Here is a 20,282-nt window from a genome sequence, read left to right on the forward strand (position 1 = left end):
CTATCAAGTCTGATGTACAAAATCACATGCCTTAGTTGCTCTAGTCCATTCCTCACAGGAACGGCCTCAGTCACTGCAACTTAGCGTGCATCACTGTGCAGCATGATGGCACCCGGCAAACGGCACACAGACAGAAGAGCACTGTCCTCCAGGGTCACAGATCTGGATCAGCCCGATTAGCATCCAGGCCCTAAGAGGGCTCAGTCATTGGAGCATGCACAGCTCACAGCCCTAGAAACCACTAAGTTCCTTCTTCAGCCTGTAGGGTTCCCCACTAGCCAAGACACACAGTGGGGTGCTCTCCCTGTCCTTCAGGCAAACAGGATGTACAAGGAGCTAAAGCACTATTACAGAGACAGCGTTTGCACCAGGTCTGAAGAGAGACAAGGTACATCGGGCAGCAATGGGCTAAAAGGTGCATGTGGCACGAGGATCTGTGACACTTGGTTAGAGCATACCCAAATGTGTCCGGTGCTCACGAGCAGGGCAGCACACACTGCTACCCTGCAAATATTATAGAGACTGTGCTCTCCTGCAGCATCCAGAGAGTCAAGGTTCTCCGGCTTTCTTATCTGTCTTAGAAGGGGTGGGAAGGAAGAGGGCCAAGGACCAGTAGATGGAAAACCCCAAGAAAGCCAATTGTCAAGGGCATACACATGCACACAAAGGCTTTGTTCTCACAAGCAGGGCTTTATATAGAATACTGGGGGAAAACATAATGTAACTCTAATGTAAGTCTTTCCTATACCATGATTTAAACACTTGTTCACTTTTCTCGGGGGAGAATGTATTTCTTATAGAAAAACATAGAAAAGCTTTTTATAAAGAAAAGAAAGCAAACCAAAACTGGCAACAACATGTGTATGTGAAGGAGGCAGGCCAAGGGCCTGTACCTTTGCCTTTCTACACAGAAGGGTGGCAAGGGAGGAGCCCAGGGAACTGCAGTCTCCCCTGCAGCAGGGGACTCCTTGCTGTCAGCAGCTGTCTGCCTCGCTCCCCTCCTGAGCTCTGCTCTTTGGTTCACATACCTTGGGAATGTTTTCCGTGGGGTCAGCATGTTATGAAGCACCTACTTTATCAAGCAAGACTGGAAGAGGAGAGTACCCTAATTTTACTTAGAACTCTGAAGTTCCTAACTTAACTCTTAAGCTTCCTAACTTGCTACAGCTTCATCAAGTCACTAAACAACAAAACCAAGGCCTTTAGCACAGACAGCAAGAAGCAGAACCATCAACGTGTGCAAATTACTTGAAAGCATTCCTAAAGGAGCTTCAGGCCTTAAATGCAGCTCCACCCGTGCACTGTGCCTGGGGTGAGCACTGCCGCAGGAGGACAATAAGGTGTACCTTAAGTTTGGTGTAGCAGCTCTGCAGGTGGTCCATGTCACTGCCCAGCTTCAGGTTCTGGGTTTCCACACTCTCCTGGGCCAGAAGGTTCTTCCGCTGAAGCACAAGTAACTCATTCATACAATTTAAAACAGCAACTATATTTAACTTTCTCTTTGTCTCTTTACTTTTGGATTCTTCATATAAGGAAGGAAAACCGAAGGTAGTCAGTTCCTGAGAGGAGAAAATGTACTCTTAGCAGCTGGATATCTCTGGGAAAATGTCGCCATAGGCAGGATGTTACAGTTGGGCAGGAATGAGCTACTGTACCCCTTGTGATAAGCTAGTAACAATGTTGATCCTCAACACTGCAGAGTAGACCGAAGTCACCCTGACACAAAGCCAACCTCACTCCGCGCACTGTGGGGCCATCCCACAGTGTACGCAGACTTGATAACATCAGGCAGCATATAATATACAGTTAGCAATTTGTCCACTGGATCTTTCAGTATGTACATTAATTTTTTTCAGTGGATTAATGTATAACTTAGTGAAAAGAAAAAAAGTTAAAAAAAAATTCCTAGATCATTAATATTAAATATTCAGAGAACAAAAACTTAAACAACTTTAAATTCTCTGCTGACCAATCACCCAAGACCTGGCGTAAGTTATCCAGCTTTGTTATCAATGAAACGAGGGTTGGACAGCCCGCGCAGGATCCTGGGACAGAAGGCATCCAGCTGGGCAAGCACAGCAGTTAAGCCTGTGTCAGGGCAGACGCTCCCACAGTCTCTGCAGACCTAACATCTAAGTCTTGGCCACTACATAACGACACACTCAGGTTGGCACATGCTTTTCTTGTAGCTTTGATATTTTCTGGTATATAACATGACTTATGCTCTTCTTACCAAAAAAAAAAAAAAACCACATTACCTGGTCAAGATATGAAATGCTTTGTTCAATGTTCTCTTCTGTGCAGAAGGCACTGACAACACCGTGCACATTCTTTGATAAAGGTATTGAAGAGCACAGCACTTGCTGGGAGTATAAACTTGATGGAGACATCTTCGTTTCTGAGGTATATTGAGAGAGATTTTTGCTTTCTGAAAATAAAAAAGCATTCAAGCAATTAAAAAACTACCATAATCTCTATTACCAAAGATTCTGAATTACACATAAAATTAGAGCAAAACACTTTTGTGTGACATATACATTTTTACTTTTTACAAAGATGAGAAAATGACACATTACATTAATGCTCTTTTTTGCTAGATACGTTAAAATGGATTAACAGCTTAACTTCCACTATTGATTTATAAAAATAGGAAAAACATACTTGTCCGTGCCATTCAGTGTAAGTGACTCAAAGAGTTAGAGACTGAAGGAGCCAAAACATGTATTTCAAATGTGTAAAGTTTCTCTCAAAAATGGTAATAAATAATCTATTGCCCACTTGGCTTTTTATAACTTTACTGGAAATGAACACCAAGTGCGTGCTAACCACTGATAGCTGACATCACATCTGCCATGTCTGTGGTTTTCTCATGTCTGTGATGGCGTCTGCTGTTCTGACTCAGTTTACCTGCACACAGACTGGGATCTGTAACAGTCATCCAATCTCCCATAGCAATTTCCAGAGCCAGGATACCCGAGGAGGTGGTTCAGTGCTGAAACATGTACAAGGGCTTCTGGAGCTCTACGTGAGCATCTCCTTAAGAAGCAAGGGACAGAGGCGTCAAATTTAAAAGGTGAGACCCAATGAGAGCAAAAAATAGCTTGTATGTTCTTTGAGTTTCATTTTTTATGCAGATAAATGTTTTCCCTGAATTTGTATGTGCCCCATATGAATATCTGGTGTTCATAGAAGTCAGAAGAGGGCATCAGGTCCTCTGAAACTGGAGTTAGAAATGGTTGTGAGCCACCATGTGGGTGCTGGGAACTGAATCCATGCCCCTGCCAATGGCAGCAAGGGCTCTTAACCACGGAGCCAGCTCTGTAGTCCATTATGTGCCCCTCTGTGACCAGCTGTCTAGGCTCCCACCTCTGTGACCAGCTGTCTAGGCTCCCACCTCTGTGACCAGCTGTCTAGGCTCCCACCTCTGTGACCAGCTGTCTAGGCTCCCACCTCTGTGACCAGCTGTCTAGGCTCCCACCTCTGTGACCAGCTGTCTAGGCTCCCACCTCTGTGACCAGCTGTCTAGGCTCCCACCTCTGTGACCAGCTGTCTAGGCTCCCACCTCTGTGACCAGCTGTCTAGGCTCCCACCTCTGTGACCAGCTGTCTAGGCTCCCACCTCTGACCTGCCACATGATAGACCATAACCTGGAATTATAAACCAAATAGACCCACTTTTCCCAAAGATGATTTTTTATCAAGATGTTTAATTACATCAACAAAAATGCAAACTAGAACACAGAGACACACAGGCTGTGTGTGTGGGGTGTGTGTGTGTGTGTACCTGCATGAGTGCAATACAAATAATATGTATTTGTATCAAGGTTAGAGATTTCCCAAGACATGTGGTACCCGATCTGACTCTAAGGGTATAGGACTCTAATAGGAAATATTTCTGCATCATATCCAAGAACAACTCTTTTTTCTTTTTAAGTTTTTCGAGACAGGGCTTCTCTGTGTAGTTTTGGCTGTCCTGGAACTCACTTTGTAGACCAGGCTGGCCTTGAACTCAAGAGATCTGCAGGCCTCTGCCTCCTGAGTGCTGGGATTAAAGGCATGTGCCACAATCTGGCCCCAAAAACAATTCTTGTTTATATATATGAGAAGGTGAAATCTTGCTTTGTTTCTCCTGATTACATCAGCACATCTTTTATACTCTGAGCCCCAGTCTGGCACAGTGTAGGGAAGAAACATTCTATGTGTGGCATTTTAGGCAACACCATCTCACACTCAAGGGGCAAAGCTGGCAACATGGACTTGGAAACACTGCTCACAAGTTTATCCTCAGAAGATGATGTGCACAGAGATTTATCTACAGGGTGTTGTTCATAATATGGAAAATCAAAGCAAAAACATGTCCACAGAAAACTGGTCATCCAATAGAACATTTTACAGATTTAAACAAAGCTGCAGAATTAAAAATGGCTAAGGAATATCAGGCTAGAAATACAATGAGTAGTGGACTAAATTAAGATGGGACTTTCGTTTACTATTCTTGCTTCCACCTTTCAACAGATGAGACGCATTTCAACCACAAGAAAAGCATTTCAAATGAAATTATAACTGGCAACAGACTTCCAGGTCAGGCGAAGGCAGGAGGTGAGGGTGTGGGCAAATGGGAGGACACGTGGGACACTGTGGGCAGCTGCTTCTCAGCACAGCAAACTGCAGTCAAGAGGCTGCCCCTGGGCTGGAGGCTCTTTCAGTTTTTAAAGATGTTCTGCACTTTTACAGGAAATCTTCCAATTTTTAAATGTTAGAGGCTAATTATAAAACATTATGCAGTTTATTCCATGGGAAGAAGGAGTGAGGGGGGTATAATGCAGCCTTATCTGAGGCTCAATTACATGGGAACACACGTAATTCATTAAGTTGTATGTGTAAGTTCTATACTTTTTGCTATAACTCACCATCTAACAAGTCAAATTAAGTTTATCATAGTGTATCACGTATATCATAGCATATCATAATATAGCATGGGCTATAGGGCCATGACCACTAATTCTTCTCTGAATATTTAACGATTTAGTGAGGGCTAGATCAAAGCCTCCCCTCACCCTAAGTGACCTGAGCTCCCACTACACAGCAAGCACAATTTCTAGGCACAAGGGAGGCTGAGTTCTCTAGAGTTCACCTTCTGAGAAAGGTGAGCAGGACACACTACAGAAGCAAGTAGAACTCAGAGTGATTAGAGCTACAAAGAAAACAAGCTCGGCAACATCAAAGTGTTGGGTAGGGAAAATCTAGATCAGTCAGGGAAAGTTACACAGTGATGGGCCAGTTCCAGTTTGCAAATGGATGTCCCTCAGGGGCTCTTTAGCTAAAGGTTAGGTCCCCAGCTAGAAGCACTATTTGGGAGGTACTGGACACGTCAGGGGTGGAACCTAGAGGAATCGGTTTCTGGGGTGAGAAGTGCTCTGCCCTCTTCCATCAGTGACAAGGAAAGCTCGTGTTTTCTACTGTGTGCTTCTCACGCATGCTCAGCCACACCTCAGGCCTGCCACAGTGGGGCCAGCACCAGTCAGCCACAGATGGAAAGCTCTGAAACTCTGAACCCAAATAAATCTTCACTCCCTTTACGCTGTTTACCTGTCACAGCTCATTTGAGCAGAGACTTAAATACTATGGAGTCAGTCCCAAGACAAGGGAAATAGAAAGTACAAAGACCTGAAACAAAATTGAACTTGGCAAGAAAAAGCCAGAAGGCTGGTGTGCCTGGTGCACAGCGAGCAAGGCTGGAGGGCAGCAAGCTGGATTTCTGACTGCGTGAGAAGCTGCAGAGGGGCCCAAAGCAGGAAAGTAACATGGGCTCCTTTATGCTGCAAGTAGCACCACTGTTAGTACTCTGGGCAAACTACAGGAATCAGCAGAAAAGGCTGGGGATGGTAACAAGGTTACTGCAACAGCACAGGTCCAGCCACAGAAACAAACACCTGGAAGCGGCAGAGATGTGTTCTAGAGAAAGAACCTGTAGGTCTCAAGACAAACAGAAATGTGCATAAAGAAGTCAGAGCATCTTCCGTTACAGCAGACGACATGTGGCAGGCCGTGCAGGCCGTGCAGTCTGGCACTGGTACCTTGCTCTACTTGTGTGATATGATAAAGAAGGTATCCGGGATCATTTTATCCCTCAGTGGATGTCTCAAGTGCCATGAAGAGAAGGGTAATAAGGATGAGTCTGCATCAGGTAAGAAAAACACGTTAACTTGACTTTAGGACTCAGGGACACAGCTCTAAGCAAAACACAAGAGTAAACAAACCCACGTATCGGTGACAGCTTTTTTTGGGTGATGTGGGATTCCCTTCTGTATGCTGTGAATACCATTGGTTAATAAACTGTCTTGGGCCTGAGCAGGAATAGAGGTAAGCAGGAAAACTAAACGGAATGCTGGGAGAAAGGAGGAGGCGTTAGAGAGAAGCCATCGAGCTGCCACCAGAGATAGACATGCTGAAACCTTGCTGGTAGGCCACGAGTCTTGTGGTAAAATATAAAATAATTGAGATGGGCTAATTCTAGATGTAAGAGCTAGCTAGCAATAATGCTTAAGTAACTGGCCAAGCAGTGATTTAATTAATACAGTTTCTGTGTGGTTATTTCAGGAGCCTGGGCAGCCAGAAAACGAACAAGCAGCCTTCCTACTACATTTGGGTATGTTTTTCACTGATCATGTCTCATAATGGTGACATGTACTTTAGTGTGACTCCTTAAATGAGGCAATGCATGAAGTATTTACCACACTGCTTGGTACATGGAGTGAACAGTGTGAGTTCGCTGTGTTCCTTTTCCTCATCGCCATGACCAACGATCGGAGACAGACAGAGGGCTATTTGGGCTCACAGTCTCAGAGATTTCAGCCTACTAGAGAGAGAGGGAGGGAAGATGTGGCCATGTAGAGCAGCTACATCACTGGTGGTGGCGGAGGAGCAGAGAGAGAGAGAGAGAGAGACAAGGTGGGTACTGTGGGAATGTTAGTATCCACATGAGCAGGCCTTCTCCTTCAATCTCTGCATAACGCCAGCCTATGGGATGTGGCTGTCCATTCAGAGTGGGTCTTCACCACTAGACAGTCCTTTGTGGATGTGTACTCACAGCTACAACTGTTCCTCACAATCACGGCCTAGACACAGCTCTGTCTGGTGTGAGCGACAGGCAGAGATGCACCGCTGCTCTCAAGGACAGGGGGACAGAGATTCAGAAGCCCTGGAAACTCATGTCCACGTAGACACTGGGCAGATCTAATCCACTGCTCTCAAGGAAAGGGGGACAGAGATTCAGAAGCCCTGGAAACTCATGTCCACGTAGACGCTGGGCAGATCTAATCCACTGCTCTCAAGGACAGGGGGACAGAGATTCAGAAGCCCTGGAAACTCATGTCCACGTAGACGCTGGGCAGATCTAATCCACTGGAATCGGCTGTCCACATGGAAAGCAGCAGTGACCTAATCCCCTGTAATCGCAGGGCTGGGGAGACACAAGAACAGACCACCTCCTTTCCAAGAAGGCTTGCTCGTTTGTTACAGTATCTGCAGGTGAGAGAAAAGGGCTGCATGGCTTTTCTCACTCACAGAGACACACAGACCGAGAGCGCTCACCTGCTCCGTAAGACTGAAGGCCTCTGTGCCTGGACTTAGTTCTTCAGCATCTACAAGTTTAGCCTGTGAGTTGTTTCCTGTCCTATCCTGTTCTTTCTTTCTCTCTCTCTCTCTCTCTCTCTCTCTCTCTCTCTCTCTCTCTCTCTCTCTCTCTCTCTCTCTCTCACACACACACACACACACACACACACACACGAACACACACACAAACCATGCAATCTAAAGATGGACCAAATTATACACCATGAGACTTGGGAGAAGTTACTCTAACAGCTGTTTTCAAGAAAGGGCAATTGTACCTTGTCCGGAAAACCCAAGAGGTTAGTTCACACAAACTATATTGTAGCTCAATTTAAGATTTTATTTTAATGATTTTAAAATAAATTAAGGCTAATTTTAAAGAAAACAGTATCAGGGCATCTCCGTGTTACACAGCCTCACACTACCGCAAACCCACTGCAGTGTGGGAGTATTAAAAGTGAGCAAGGTCTGTCACAAAGCTGGGGCTGGAGCAAAAGTTCCTGCTACAGATGGACCACAATCAAGCAAACAGTTGTACAAGACTGCAACAACCCATGACAAATTGCACCATCACAGACTTGGCTACGCCCACAGTATTACTGACATTTCAAAATAGGGGGAAAGTTGGCAGTAACAATTTGGGTCACGTGATCTGGATCCTGGCATTTTCTAACATCCTTTTCACTGTGTGCATGCACAACTAGCTGGAAGAGCCATCCAGACAGGTGAGGTCCATGTGCGCACTTTGACTGAAATATCAATAACTTACATGAACCCAAAGTCTATTTCATTTATCTAAAATGTAGAGGGGACAAAACCTACAATTTGACCAGTGAGAACATCAGCACTCTCAGCCTGGGGCATAGTTCAATCAAAGAGCATTGCCTAGAATGGGAGGCCCTGGGTTTCATCCCCAGAACAAAATAAAATTTCTTCTCTTCTTCACACCAGAGAGAAATCATCTTACTATCTGCAGGCAGCACGTACAGACATCTAATGAACTCTCCTGTGGGAGAATTAACACAGATTCCGATCAATAGTCTCCATAAGAGAAAATTATATTACTTTCAGAAAATAGCAATAACTTCAGTAAAAAGGTTACATCACCACTTTCGAGGTAGTTGGTTCTGGGTGAAAATGTTGTGCCCTTCACACACAAACATAACATGGGCTCTCTAGCCTTCTGGAAAAGTAACTATGCTAAGCTTAAGAGTGATCTAGTAGCAATTTCTTGGGTAGAATCCTGAAGGAAGACCAGGAAGCAGTGAGACATTGCACTTAATGTTGTTCTATCTTTGCGGCCAAGTCCTGGTAGCGCAGGGATCAGCACATCTTACATAGGGACCTGAGGACTCACGACCGGCTTCCACGTTTCTACTGTGCCTTCTTCATCCATCCCAGAAGGAACACTTTTTTGGAAAGAAAGATTTCCTAAATTCATCATTCTGTTTGGGATGTACACTAGGCATCAGAGCGCTCAACAGGATGCCTAAGGCTATGGTTCTGTTTTTGGCACTCTGGGCCCCTTTCTTTCTCCCACCACCTTAAACAGTATGCATGGGAACCATCCACAACTGCCGAGATTCAGAAAGAGGTGTGCCTAGTGTCATTAAAAGATTGAGTCCTTTTCATCAATTTTAAGTGACTTCACTTGGAGAACACCATTTCTGCAGAACTGGGTCTCAAATCTAGGCAAGCCTGTAAAATGTCTCTGCACGTCAAAACTAAGACATTTCCCACAAACATTTTGAGTTCTGATTAATTATACCCAGCCTTTCCACCAGAGAAGTTTGCTATCCTCTCTAAAGACTTGGGTTCTTAACAAATCAACAATCTGTAGCGTTCTGGTGCAAGCAGTCTCTAAGAGTCCCGTTCTTGCTGGGACAGCCTTGGGTCATTCTGCTCCTAGGTAAGGGCTGTATCTAGTGAACAGCTTCTAACAGTATAGACAACATGATACGGTTTCACTTTGAAAATCAGGCTATGAATGTGTGGTTCCATTTCAGCTTTTTCTTCACTCTGTCAGGTTCTTTTCTGGACCAAGTGAGATGTCCTACTGTGAGTAGCCTGACAGCCAACGTGACAAGGACCTGACATCTGAGGCCAAAAGGACACAGGGCTTGCTGAGAGCCAGGAGCAAGTTCAAAGTGGATTTTGCCTGAGCCCTGGCTAACACCTAGATCTCTCATATTCTTTTTTTTTTTTTTTTTTTTTTTTTTTTGGATTTTCGAGACAGGGTTTCTCCATAGCTTTTTTGGTTCCTGTCCTGGAACTAGACCAGGCTGGCCTCGAACTCACAGAGATCCACCTGCCTCTGCCTCCCAAGTGCTGGGATTAAAGGCGTGTGCCACCACCGCCCGGCTTGATCTCTCATATTCTTACCCATTCCATCTTTTGCAGCTACACGCTTACCCAATTACACCCATAAATGACGAGCAGTAATGGATGAACAGCGCACGACAAGGCAGTGTGTCCATGCTGGCAAATGTGTGAGAAACAGCGGCGATGGGAAGACGCAGCTGCAGAGCCGATGGCTGAGGACGTGCTAGCCAGTGCCCTTTCTCCTGCCATGGTCACCCTAGATCTGTCCTGTATCTACAAAGGGAGCACGAACGTGGCAGAAACCCCACTTTCATGGCATGGGCCTCTTTACACCGTACATTCTCTAAGTGTTCTTTCCAAGCTGACTTGCAATCCAAGCTTGAGAAGACACAATGCCTACCTAATCCAGATTCTACAATAGACGCCCATCAAGTGTCAGAAAATAACAGCTTTCCATTACCAGGAACACAGTAACATGGTGCCAGCTGGCCTTCTAAATACTGCACACGATTTTTAGATAGCTCACTAACATTTCTGCTAAAATATCACCGAATTGAGTTACCAGATTGTTGGAATATGAAAATAAAATTGTTAAAACTAAATCCTTAAACATTAGTCATCTTCTAAATGCAGTCACAGAGCCTGAAGACTCAGTTATCAGCATGCCGTATTTGTATCACCAATCTCAAAAATGAAATTGATTATTGACAATCTGAGAAACACCTTTAATTATAATTTCATTCCAGAGGAGACTATAGCTTTTAATTCCATTGCAAACACCTCTGCTAACTGCAGGTACAGAAACACACTAAATCCAACCTCTTAGTTTTACAAATTTAAGCCCTGAATTATTTCCCCTGTATGGACTAAGACTATATATATGTATATATATATATATATTTTTTCCACAGACGTAAACTCCATAAGAGTCCAGTGATGCTACCAGTAAGCGTGCAGAACCTACACAGACAAAGGAACTAGTACTACCATACCAGAAGGGTCAAAACTAGAAACCTGCTATTATTATGTTAGAAACCAGCCCTCATGTTGAGTTTATGGCTATCAGGAAGATTTGCAGTTGGGGAATGCAGCATGATGGCATCCTAGGCCTGGTCCCACATCTGAGATCCTATTCTAAGTCCCTTCCCACAAACCATCTCAGCAAGCTGGTCTCCTCGCTTGTATGGTAAGAGTTACACTATTTCTTAAGTCTGCTGCAAGAACTTAATTAGAGCCGGGCGGTGGTGGCGCACGCCTGTAATCCCAGCACTCGGGAGGCAGAGGCAGGCGGATCTCTGTGAGTTCGAGACCAGCCTGTTCTACAAAGGAAGTTCCAGGACAGGCTCCAAAGCTACAGAGAAACCCTGTCTCGAAAAACCAAAAAAAAAAAAAAAAAAAAAAAAAAGAACTTAATTAGACACCAGGTGTAGAACTAAGCAAAGTACAGTTAGAACACAGGACACTGGTCTAAACGCTTCACACGCTTCCAAGTCCACCCCACCGCATCCCTGCATGCAGCAGGAATGCCTTTCCATGCACAGGATAATGAAGGCAGATGGGTTAGGTAATGCATCCAGGGTCACAAGGCTAATGAGGAGCAGAGAGCCGCGCCAGGATTCCAGTCCCAGTCCATACAGCCTCTCTCTTGGCCATCTGGCCCTGCAGTGCAAGACAGCAATCTCTTTCTGTAAGAACTTCACCAAAGACAGGATTCTAATCCTAGCTCCCGATTGAACAAAGGCTGAATAAAATAGTGTGGAGATGCAAATTATGATAAAAGATTTCATGTGATGACACAATTTTAGTGATGCTCCTCGCCAAAAGTGGCTGTCAGAAAGTCACTTCCTTCCAGCACAGGCAGCAGGGCCCTCGCGCTGTAGGTACATCCTCAGACAGCCCTGACTATTGCTGCGGTCTGAGAGAGACTCTGGAGCACACACGTGGACCAGGAGCAGGTCTGGGAGCAGCAAAGCGCAGCCAAGGGTATGACCCCACTATAATAACCCAGGCACTCATCCTCCAATGGCAGAAGGGAAAAGTGGGACCTACTCCCAAGATGGGAGTAATGCAGCCATTGAAAACCTAGGGACACACAACATGAATTATAAAGCATATACCACAAAAAGATTGTTCCAAGAGACAGGGCATGAACACCTGGTTTTTATTATACACTCTGGAAATCAGATGTGATAAATCTGCATTTTACAAGACACAAGAATGATGCAGGATTCAGTGGTCACTGCCTTATGGAAGAAGGAGGAGGGGTTGACATACAGTTACAGAGAGGTACTGTCAACATCCCTCTTTGTATTCAATGGTGCTTTATTACTAAAATAAAACAAATTAACAAAAGAATGTGTGATCAGAGTTTGTCTCGGGGAGCCTTGAGTACCTGAGTTTGGATTCCAGGAACCCACGGAAAAGCCAAGTGCTGGAAGACATAGCCAAAGACAGGCAGGTCCAAGGGTGGTCCCTTAAGGACCCGCCATTAGCCATGTTGTTTTCTAATGCTGAGACATGCTCATAGAATGCCCATCATTCACTCAGGATGTGTGAGGATTTGAGAATGCTGTGGCGGTATGTTATTCCTCTAGGTTTACAGGTGTAGATCAATATCTAGATGAAGTATGTAATCTCTCTCTTTAGTTTTTTCATCAGTATGTGCAAGGTTCCAGACCAGTAACAGACCATGTCTCAAACAAAAGGGGGAAAGCACCCAATGACCCACATGTGAGACACGTGCATGCTGTGTGTGCGCTCACCCATGCTATGTGACCCACACAGAAACCACAGAATACAAACTAGCTCACTCTGTAGCTGAAGTCCTTTACAGACTTCTAAAAATGCATACTGTTCATCACACTGAAAATCATTTGAAATTCCTTCCAGTCCTTCTGGCCATGGGGCACACTGATTCAAGGGTTCTGGGAGTCAACTGTTTTATGTCTTCCCTGAAAAGTGTAAAGAGCAGGGACTCTGGCTTCAGTTTCAGAGATCTATGAAGCTATGCAGAGACTGTCAAATAATGCGAGGAGTAAGAATAAAGAAGGCGTGTACCATCTGTTTATGTAATGCTAGCTAATGGAGAGGATGACAATCCCAGCATCGATCACGGGCCACACGTGGCTTGCTGGCTAAGTCCCCCGCTCCGTAGATGGCCACAGGAGACGACTGGGGAGGTACAGCCCTACTCTGATGGAAGATGCTGTGGGACAATGGTCTGTACCCTCCACTTGTATTTAAATAAATGCTGTTTGGCCAGTAGCCAGGCAGGAAGTATAGGCGGGATGACCAGGTAGGAAGTAGAGGCAGGACAACGAGAATTCTGGGAAGAGGGATAAAGTTAATGAAACTGGGTTTGGGTAGATGCGTAGAGACAAGATCAGGACAGAAGATACAGAAGTGTTCAATGGGGACTAAAGTGGAGGGCAGACACAGCCAACCTTTGACATTGTGAAATGACACCATGCACAAAGTTCACCCACAAGAACTACAAAATCCAGTTACAACAAAACAAAATTCAAAAAACCTCACCCAAATTTCTTATTTTAAGTGAACTTAGGATTTTGTGTTGAATCACATTTAGGTCTTTGCTTTAGTTTTTTTCAGACAGGGATTATCTAGGAGCCCAGGGTGGCCTTGAACTTGGAATCCTCCTTTCCCAGCCTCCAGGAGGCAAGGATTTTACATGTGCCACCAGGCCTGGCTAATTACAAGCACCTGTCACATAGGACATGCTCCAAACATACACTTATGCAACCAGCACAGTCTCATGTAGTAGGTCACTGTCACCATCCCTCCTCGCCAAAGACAAACATAAGAACAGCAGCGTGGCGAGGGAGGGAGGAGAGGTGTGCACAGCACTCCAGACTGCCACCAGACAATTCTGTTTCCTTTCCATAAGACCTCACTATTCATTCACATGGCTCGTCTCTGAACCTCGCACTGCTTCCCTGGCATTTCTGGGCCTCCATCTCTCAGGCTCTGCCCGGCATTCTGACTGTGGCCCACTGGTGGGCAGCATCTTCACCACTCTGGAGCTCTGCCACCCAGCCAGTAATAGAAGACAGTTCCACAGGACCTGTGTTGCGGGCTGTTTGCACATTGTGTGAAGAGGTGTTAGGGTCACTGGTATAATAAAAAGCTGAATGGCCTACTGGATTGGCCTAGGCAGGAGAGGAGAGGTGGGACTTCCAGGCAGAGAGGAAGGAAGTCATAGGGAGGAATCTAGGTGAGCCAGAGATGCCAGCCAGACCAGAATGAATAGAACACAATGGGAGAGTGGTAAAAGTCACGTGGTAGATCATAGGTTTAAAAACTATGGATGAATTTAAGTTTTAAGAGCTAGTTGACACAAGCCTAGGCTAACGCCCAAGCTTTCATAATAATAAATTTGGTGGTGTTATTTGTGAACTAGAGGCCAACGAAAAAAGCTTGATACAGACCTGCTTGTGAGGAACCATTGCTGTATTTTTTTTTAAGGTTTCTGTGAGCTCCAGATAAGTGTCCTGTGAAAGCGGCTACTTTCTGGCAGTCCCTGACCCATCGAGGTCTACAGCCCCACGGATGGTGCCACTTACTGATGTGGGTGTACATACTCTACCATGTCAGGAGCAACAGAACCCCCAGTAAAACGGTTTAGACATTCCTATTGCCTTCTGGTCAAGGCTCACAGCACTGTCTGGACTCCGATGGCTCCCGCAGCTCCAGCAGCCACCTGTAACCTGCGCCTATTTGATGCTTCGTGAGCCCCTGGCAGGACACCGCTGATACGCCTTTCTAAAGCCCTCCCATGTTTGCCTTTTCCCCTTCCCCACACAGAAAAGTCCCTAAGTACAAAGTATTCAGTCTTAGGCCTGGCAGTAGCCACTGAGTGCCCGATGTTTATTGAAAGAATATATTTATTAACATAATAAATCTGTTCTACGCTATATAGAATCCTGGACCTGAATCAAATGGTGAGTCTATGGTTTTCCGTTACCAATAATGAAATGAATGCCGTATTTCTCCACTCATCCCATAAGCCCGTGATTTTAAGGTAAGAGGTATGCTCATTACTAGGGGGCCATAATTACCCAAGACACAGCCTCTTCTTAGGAACAAAAGGCTGTCAACAAGTCGTGCTCACAGCTATTGTAAAAGATAGAGTAGCTGGGCCTAGTGTCACAGGCAATAACCCCAGCTACCTGGGGCTGAGTGACAGAGCAACCCAGCTTCAGGATAAAGGAGCATTTGGCTCAACAATAGAACACTTACCTAAAGTATGCCTGGTCCTGGGTCTGGGACTCCAAGGGATGGGGTGAGGGCTTTTAGAATGAAGGGGTGTTGTTTCTTTTTAAAAAGCATCAGTACATCATCCCACTTTGGCTGGGTGGCACTCCTAAACTCAAGTTATTCTCCTGCCTCAGTGCCTGTGTAAACGGGATAGAAGGCATGAGGGCTACACTAGGCTTTACTGTTCCAATTCAAACATGAATTCAAATCGCGGTGGAAAGCCTTTCTCTCTAGCTGAACGCTAAATGAGGACACTTTCACAAAATCTGCATCCTAGGCAGTTTGGCCCAAAGAGCTGGTTTGTCCAGTTTTAAGAGAACCCAGGTACATAATTTGATTGGGCTAGGTTTGAGGCCTCTGGTATTAAAACAAAACAAAATAAAAACTACAGTTAACCTTCCTGTTTCGTATATAACTGCCTCAGCAGGTCCAGACGCTAGGCACAAGCCTTGTCACAAGCCTCAATGTGTTATGGAGAACGCTCCACACTCCCACCTGGAATAACCGCGTCTCCGCGTCCTTCAAGCTCTTCACCCGGTTACTTAATCCCTGGCCCTTATTATCTTCACTGTACAGATGGGGAATTGGGGGAAGGAAGGGTGTAAGATGACTAAGCTGAAGGGGCCCCACCAGTCACCAAAAAAGCCCTGCTTTGAATTCTATCCATTCCTAATCCTCCATGTAGAGAACCTTTTCGTGTGAGGGACTTTCATGCACACCAGACGGGGGACAAAGTGTCCCAGCTTTTCAGACTTGTTTAGTCTGAATGAACGCTGTCAGCTCCCTGGGCCCACGGGCTCTCCAGGAGGAGGGAGACTGGACGGGTTAAGTTTGGCTGGATTGAAGTTTACAAATCTGCCACTGTTCAAATTTCAAGACAGCATGTTTCTAATCCAGATCTTTTCAAACTTTATCCAGCCTTGTAAACATGTCATATCATATACAGACCTTTCCAGCTCGAGACTAAATCATGGGCTAGAAGGGTCTTCTTCCAGCTCAACGGTTCCACGGCCGCACTATTCTCATGTAACTCCCAGTTCGGACTCTAACCCGAATGGAAGCAAACCTCAAATCCAAGAAGCTCTCACCTTTGGTCTGGGGAACCCTCCACCTTCCATACTGTCTAGATTCTAGACTCTAGAAGGAAATCCCAGCTCTCACAACTGCATCAGAGTCCCCACTTATTAGTCTGACACTCAGGACTAAGGAGCCCGAACTGAGGGTGTTAGGGCCAAGATTCCTCTACTGGTGCTGATGAGGAATTATTTGGCAAGTTTTATTTCCTGGGCCCAGGTGACTTGCATAACCCAGGGATCTGCACTAGGAGAAATGCATGCTGACCAGAGCTCGCCGTTCACTGAACTGCCCTGGGAAACCCGAGGCCAAATGATTTCTCAAGCAAGCCTACCGGGGCGATGATGCAAGTTCTCCCACTAAACGTGGGGCTGGACCACTACGAAGCACCTTCCCCTGCAGCAGCCGTGGACCACTCGCTAAGTCCTGTGGTAGCCTCTGAGAAATCGCCGAGCCCGCGCGCCGAGCAGACCCCGCCCGTGCTCGCCCGCGTCACATCCCGCAAGGGCGCGGGGAGCCCCCCGGTACCTACCTCGCACCTCCCGCTGCAGGCGGCGGGCAGCAACGCTCTCCAACCGCCGCAACGGCCGCGCCGAGCCCGCCAAGAGCCGGCCCCGGTGTCTGCGCCCAAGTCCAGCCCGGTGGCCTCCCCGGCTGCGCGTCACAATCCCGCCGCTCACCGTCACCGCACCGGGAGCGGCTCGCGCCTCCCGCAGCCCACGGGCCCGCCCGCCCGCACCAGCGGCGGCACGCAGCGGCTCCCCCGCCAGGCCCGCAGCTCCGCGCAGCCTCTCGCCCGCCCGGCCTCTAGCCGCCTTCCGCGGCGGCAGCCCATCCCACCCCGCCCCGCGCTGGCGCCGCCCATTGGTTCCGCCGGTTGCCAGGCGACGAACAACCGCGACCCGCATTGGTTCGGAGAGGGCGAAGCCTCCGAAAACCCCCGAGCGAAGGCCGCCGAGCGGCTCTCCCCGGCGCAGCTGCGGCCACCGCACCTGTTACGCCCGGGTTCACCCGGCCGCGGCTCCCCGCCCCCCAGCTCTCCGCGGGGGCAGGGGAGGGTCCTAGCCTCTTTAGAGCCCGGCCTCCGAGGCCCCCCGAACCCCAAGGCTCCTCAAGGAGCAAAAGTGGGGCTCCCAGGAGAGCCGGGTGCGCTCGCCAGAATGGAGAGACACCGAAGGGCACCCAAAATGAGGTCAGGCCCTGGAGGAGAGAGGTTGTGGCCTCGGGAATCTTGAGTGCAGAACGTGTCAATGGTACAAAATCCGTGTAAAACTAGGGGCCGGATACTGTCAGTGAAGCCCTGGGTTCAGTCCCCAGACCGCTCACGTCGCGCAGGCACGTGAGGGTGCGCGTCTGTGAGCCGGCAGAACTGAAGTTCAAGGTCATCTTCGAGTACAGTGGGAACTCGAGGCTAGCCTGGGTGATGTGAGTAAAACACAGAAAAAAAAAAATCAAACTAGGCGAAGAATCGGGCCTAGAGAGGAGACAGCTGCAAGGGAAAAACTAAGAAATGGCACCTGTGAACTGTAAGTTGACGGAAAAAACTCCCTAGACCCACGCGGTGAGTGCAGAGAAAACACATAACCGGCACAGCGCCAAATCCCCCTGTCCCTCCCTACCATGTCTGCCTAAAATTCCCCGAGGAAAGGAAGAACCTAGATGGAGAAATCCCAGTAAAGGGCGAGGTGGTGGGGTTCTGGCCAGGGGTTTACTCGAGGAGAAAAACAGTTCTGGTTTTTTAAGTGAGTCCTGAGAGCAGTTTGAGACCAAAACAGCACAAAAAGAAAACAAGAAATATGCACGCCGCGGTCACCAAAGAACCAGAGAGAGAAATGAGGACTACACATACCCTCAATCCTAGATGGAAGATCAAGGCGCAGAAATACTGGATATAAGAAGAGAGGGACGGACTAGATGTTGAATACACATGAATGACAGCCGGAAACATAGCAAGATGCTTTGGGATGCAGGGCTGAAGCTAGCGAGAAACTAGTTACTGCCAGTGATTATCTTGCCCCCTAAACCAGACCATTAATGGGGTGTGGTTGCTCCCTCTGCACCCAAGAGACATTCCGAAAGTTCTGTTGTCCACTCTTCCAAAATGTCACTCTTTTTCCTGTCTCAAGAAAACATCATAATATGAATTTGTTCTTTAAAAGAGCAATTAAGGCTTCATCTTTAACATGTCGTTCTGGCAGTGAAACAGGGAGGACTCACTCCTGGGTTAGCTAAGTCAGTCAGTTCAACCTGTCTGAATAATGAGAGGTTTTCAGCCTTTGTGTCTCGGGACCTGCTTCACACAGTAAAGTACCAAGGTCTCCCAAACTTCCCTTTGTATAGGCTGCATCTGTGGATAAATACTGTACTATGGAAAATCCTTAAGCAGCAATGTCAACATAAATAGCAGGCTTTAACGAACATCTGTTACTTTAAAATTTACTGGCATTGGGGCTGGAGAGATGGCTCAGTGGTTAAGAGCTCTGGCTGCTCTTCCAAAGGTCCCAGTTCAATTCCCAGCAACCACATGGTGGCTCACAACCATCTGTAATGAGATTTGATGCCCTCTTCTGGCCTGCAGGGATACATGCAGGCAGAGCGCTGTATACATAATAAATTTAAAAAAAAATTACTGGCATTTAAAAACGTGCAAGTATCTTTACATGCAAAGACAATAGAAGGCATACAGATTTTCAGGTTGTTTCTACATTCTGTCTGTGATGCTGTTTCTGGTAGGATCTGGAACACTCTATCACGTTTGGCTTAAGCTGAACTTACTTTTCTGGAACTTCTTATTCAGCACAGAAAGTTGTTACAGAATATTTGTTTATTAAGGGCCTCATTGAATAAATGGGACCTCCTGAGACTGAGAAGCTTCTGTAAAGCAAAGGATACTGTCACTAAGACAAAAAGGCAACCCACTTACTGGGAGAAGATCTTCACCAACCCCGCAACTGACAAAGGTCTGATCTCCAAAATATATAAAGAACTCAAGAAATTAGACCATAAAAGGCTAATCAACCCAATTATAAAATGGGGTACTGAGCTGAACAGAGAATTCTCAACAGAAGAAGTTCAAATGGCCAAAAGACACTTAAGGTCATGCTCAACTTCCTTAGCCATCAGGGAAATGCAAATCAAGACAACTTTAAGATACCATCTTACACCTGTCAGAATGGCTAAAATAAAAAACACCAATGATAGCCTTTGCTGGAGAGGTTGTGGAGAAAGGGGTACACTCACCCATTGATGGTGGGAATGCAAACTTGTGCACCCATTCTGGAAAGCAGTGTTTCGGGTTCTCAGGAAATTCGGGATCAACCTACCCCTGGACCCAGCAATACCACTCTTGGGAATATACCCAAGACAGGCCTTATCATACAACAAAAGTATATGCTCTACTATGTTCATAGCAGCATTGTTTGTAATAGCCAGAACCTGGAAACAACCTAGATGCCCTTCAATGGAAGAATGGATGAAGAAAGTATGGAATATATACATATTAGAGTACTACTCAGCAGTAAAAAACAAGGACTTCTTGAATTTTGCATACAAATGGATGGAAATAGAAAACACTGTCCTGAGTGAGGTAAGCCAGACCCAAAAAGAGGAACATGGGATGTACTCACTCATATTTGGTTTCTAGCCATAAATAAAGGGCATTGAGCCTATAATTCGCAATCCTAGAGAAGCTAAATAAGAAGGTGAATCCAAAGACAAACATATACGCATCCTCCTGAATATTAACCTTCATCAGGTGATGAAAGGAGACAGAGACAGAGACCCACATTGGAGCACCGGACTGAAATCTCAAGGTCCAAATCAGGAGCAGAAGGAGAGAGAGCACGAGCAAGGAACTCAGGACCGCGAGGGGTGCACCCACACACTGAGACAATGGGGATGTTCTATCGGGAACCCACTAAAGCCAGCTGGACTTGGTCTGAAAAAGCCTGGGATAAAACCGGACTTGCTGAACATAGCGGACAATGAGGAAGAATGGGA

The 20,282-nt window shown here is 46.4% G+C and overlaps 1 protein-coding gene across 2 annotated transcripts in view; it reads right to left on the minus strand.

The window, feature by feature from the left end:
• The window catches only part of Ssx2ip (SSX family member 2 interacting protein), a 34,978-nt gene extending 18,024 nt beyond the window's left edge, over positions 1 to 16,954 (minus strand). For both annotated transcript variants that reach the window (XM_075981138.1, XM_075981137.1), the window contains exons 1-4: positions 16,816 to 16,954; positions 2,908 to 3,036; positions 2,259 to 2,428; positions 1,347 to 1,559 (exon numbers count right to left, since the gene is read on the minus strand). In XM_075981138.1, coding sequence (XP_075837253.1) covers positions 1,347 to 1,559; positions 2,259 to 2,428; positions 2,908 to 2,950 — 426 coding nt within the window. In that variant the 5' untranslated portion in view covers positions 2,951 to 3,036; positions 16,816 to 16,954. The remainder of the gene's footprint in view (positions 1 to 1,346; positions 1,560 to 2,258; positions 2,429 to 2,907; positions 3,037 to 16,815) is intronic.
• Positions 16,955 to 20,282: the final 3,328 nt, after the last annotated feature.

The sequence above is a fragment of the Microtus pennsylvanicus genome, chromosome 7 (genome assembly GCF_037038515.1).
Source record: "Microtus pennsylvanicus isolate mMicPen1 chromosome 7, mMicPen1.hap1, whole genome shotgun sequence".
In the NCBI taxonomy this organism is placed as follows: Eukaryota; Metazoa; Chordata; class Mammalia; order Rodentia; family Cricetidae; genus Microtus; species Microtus pennsylvanicus.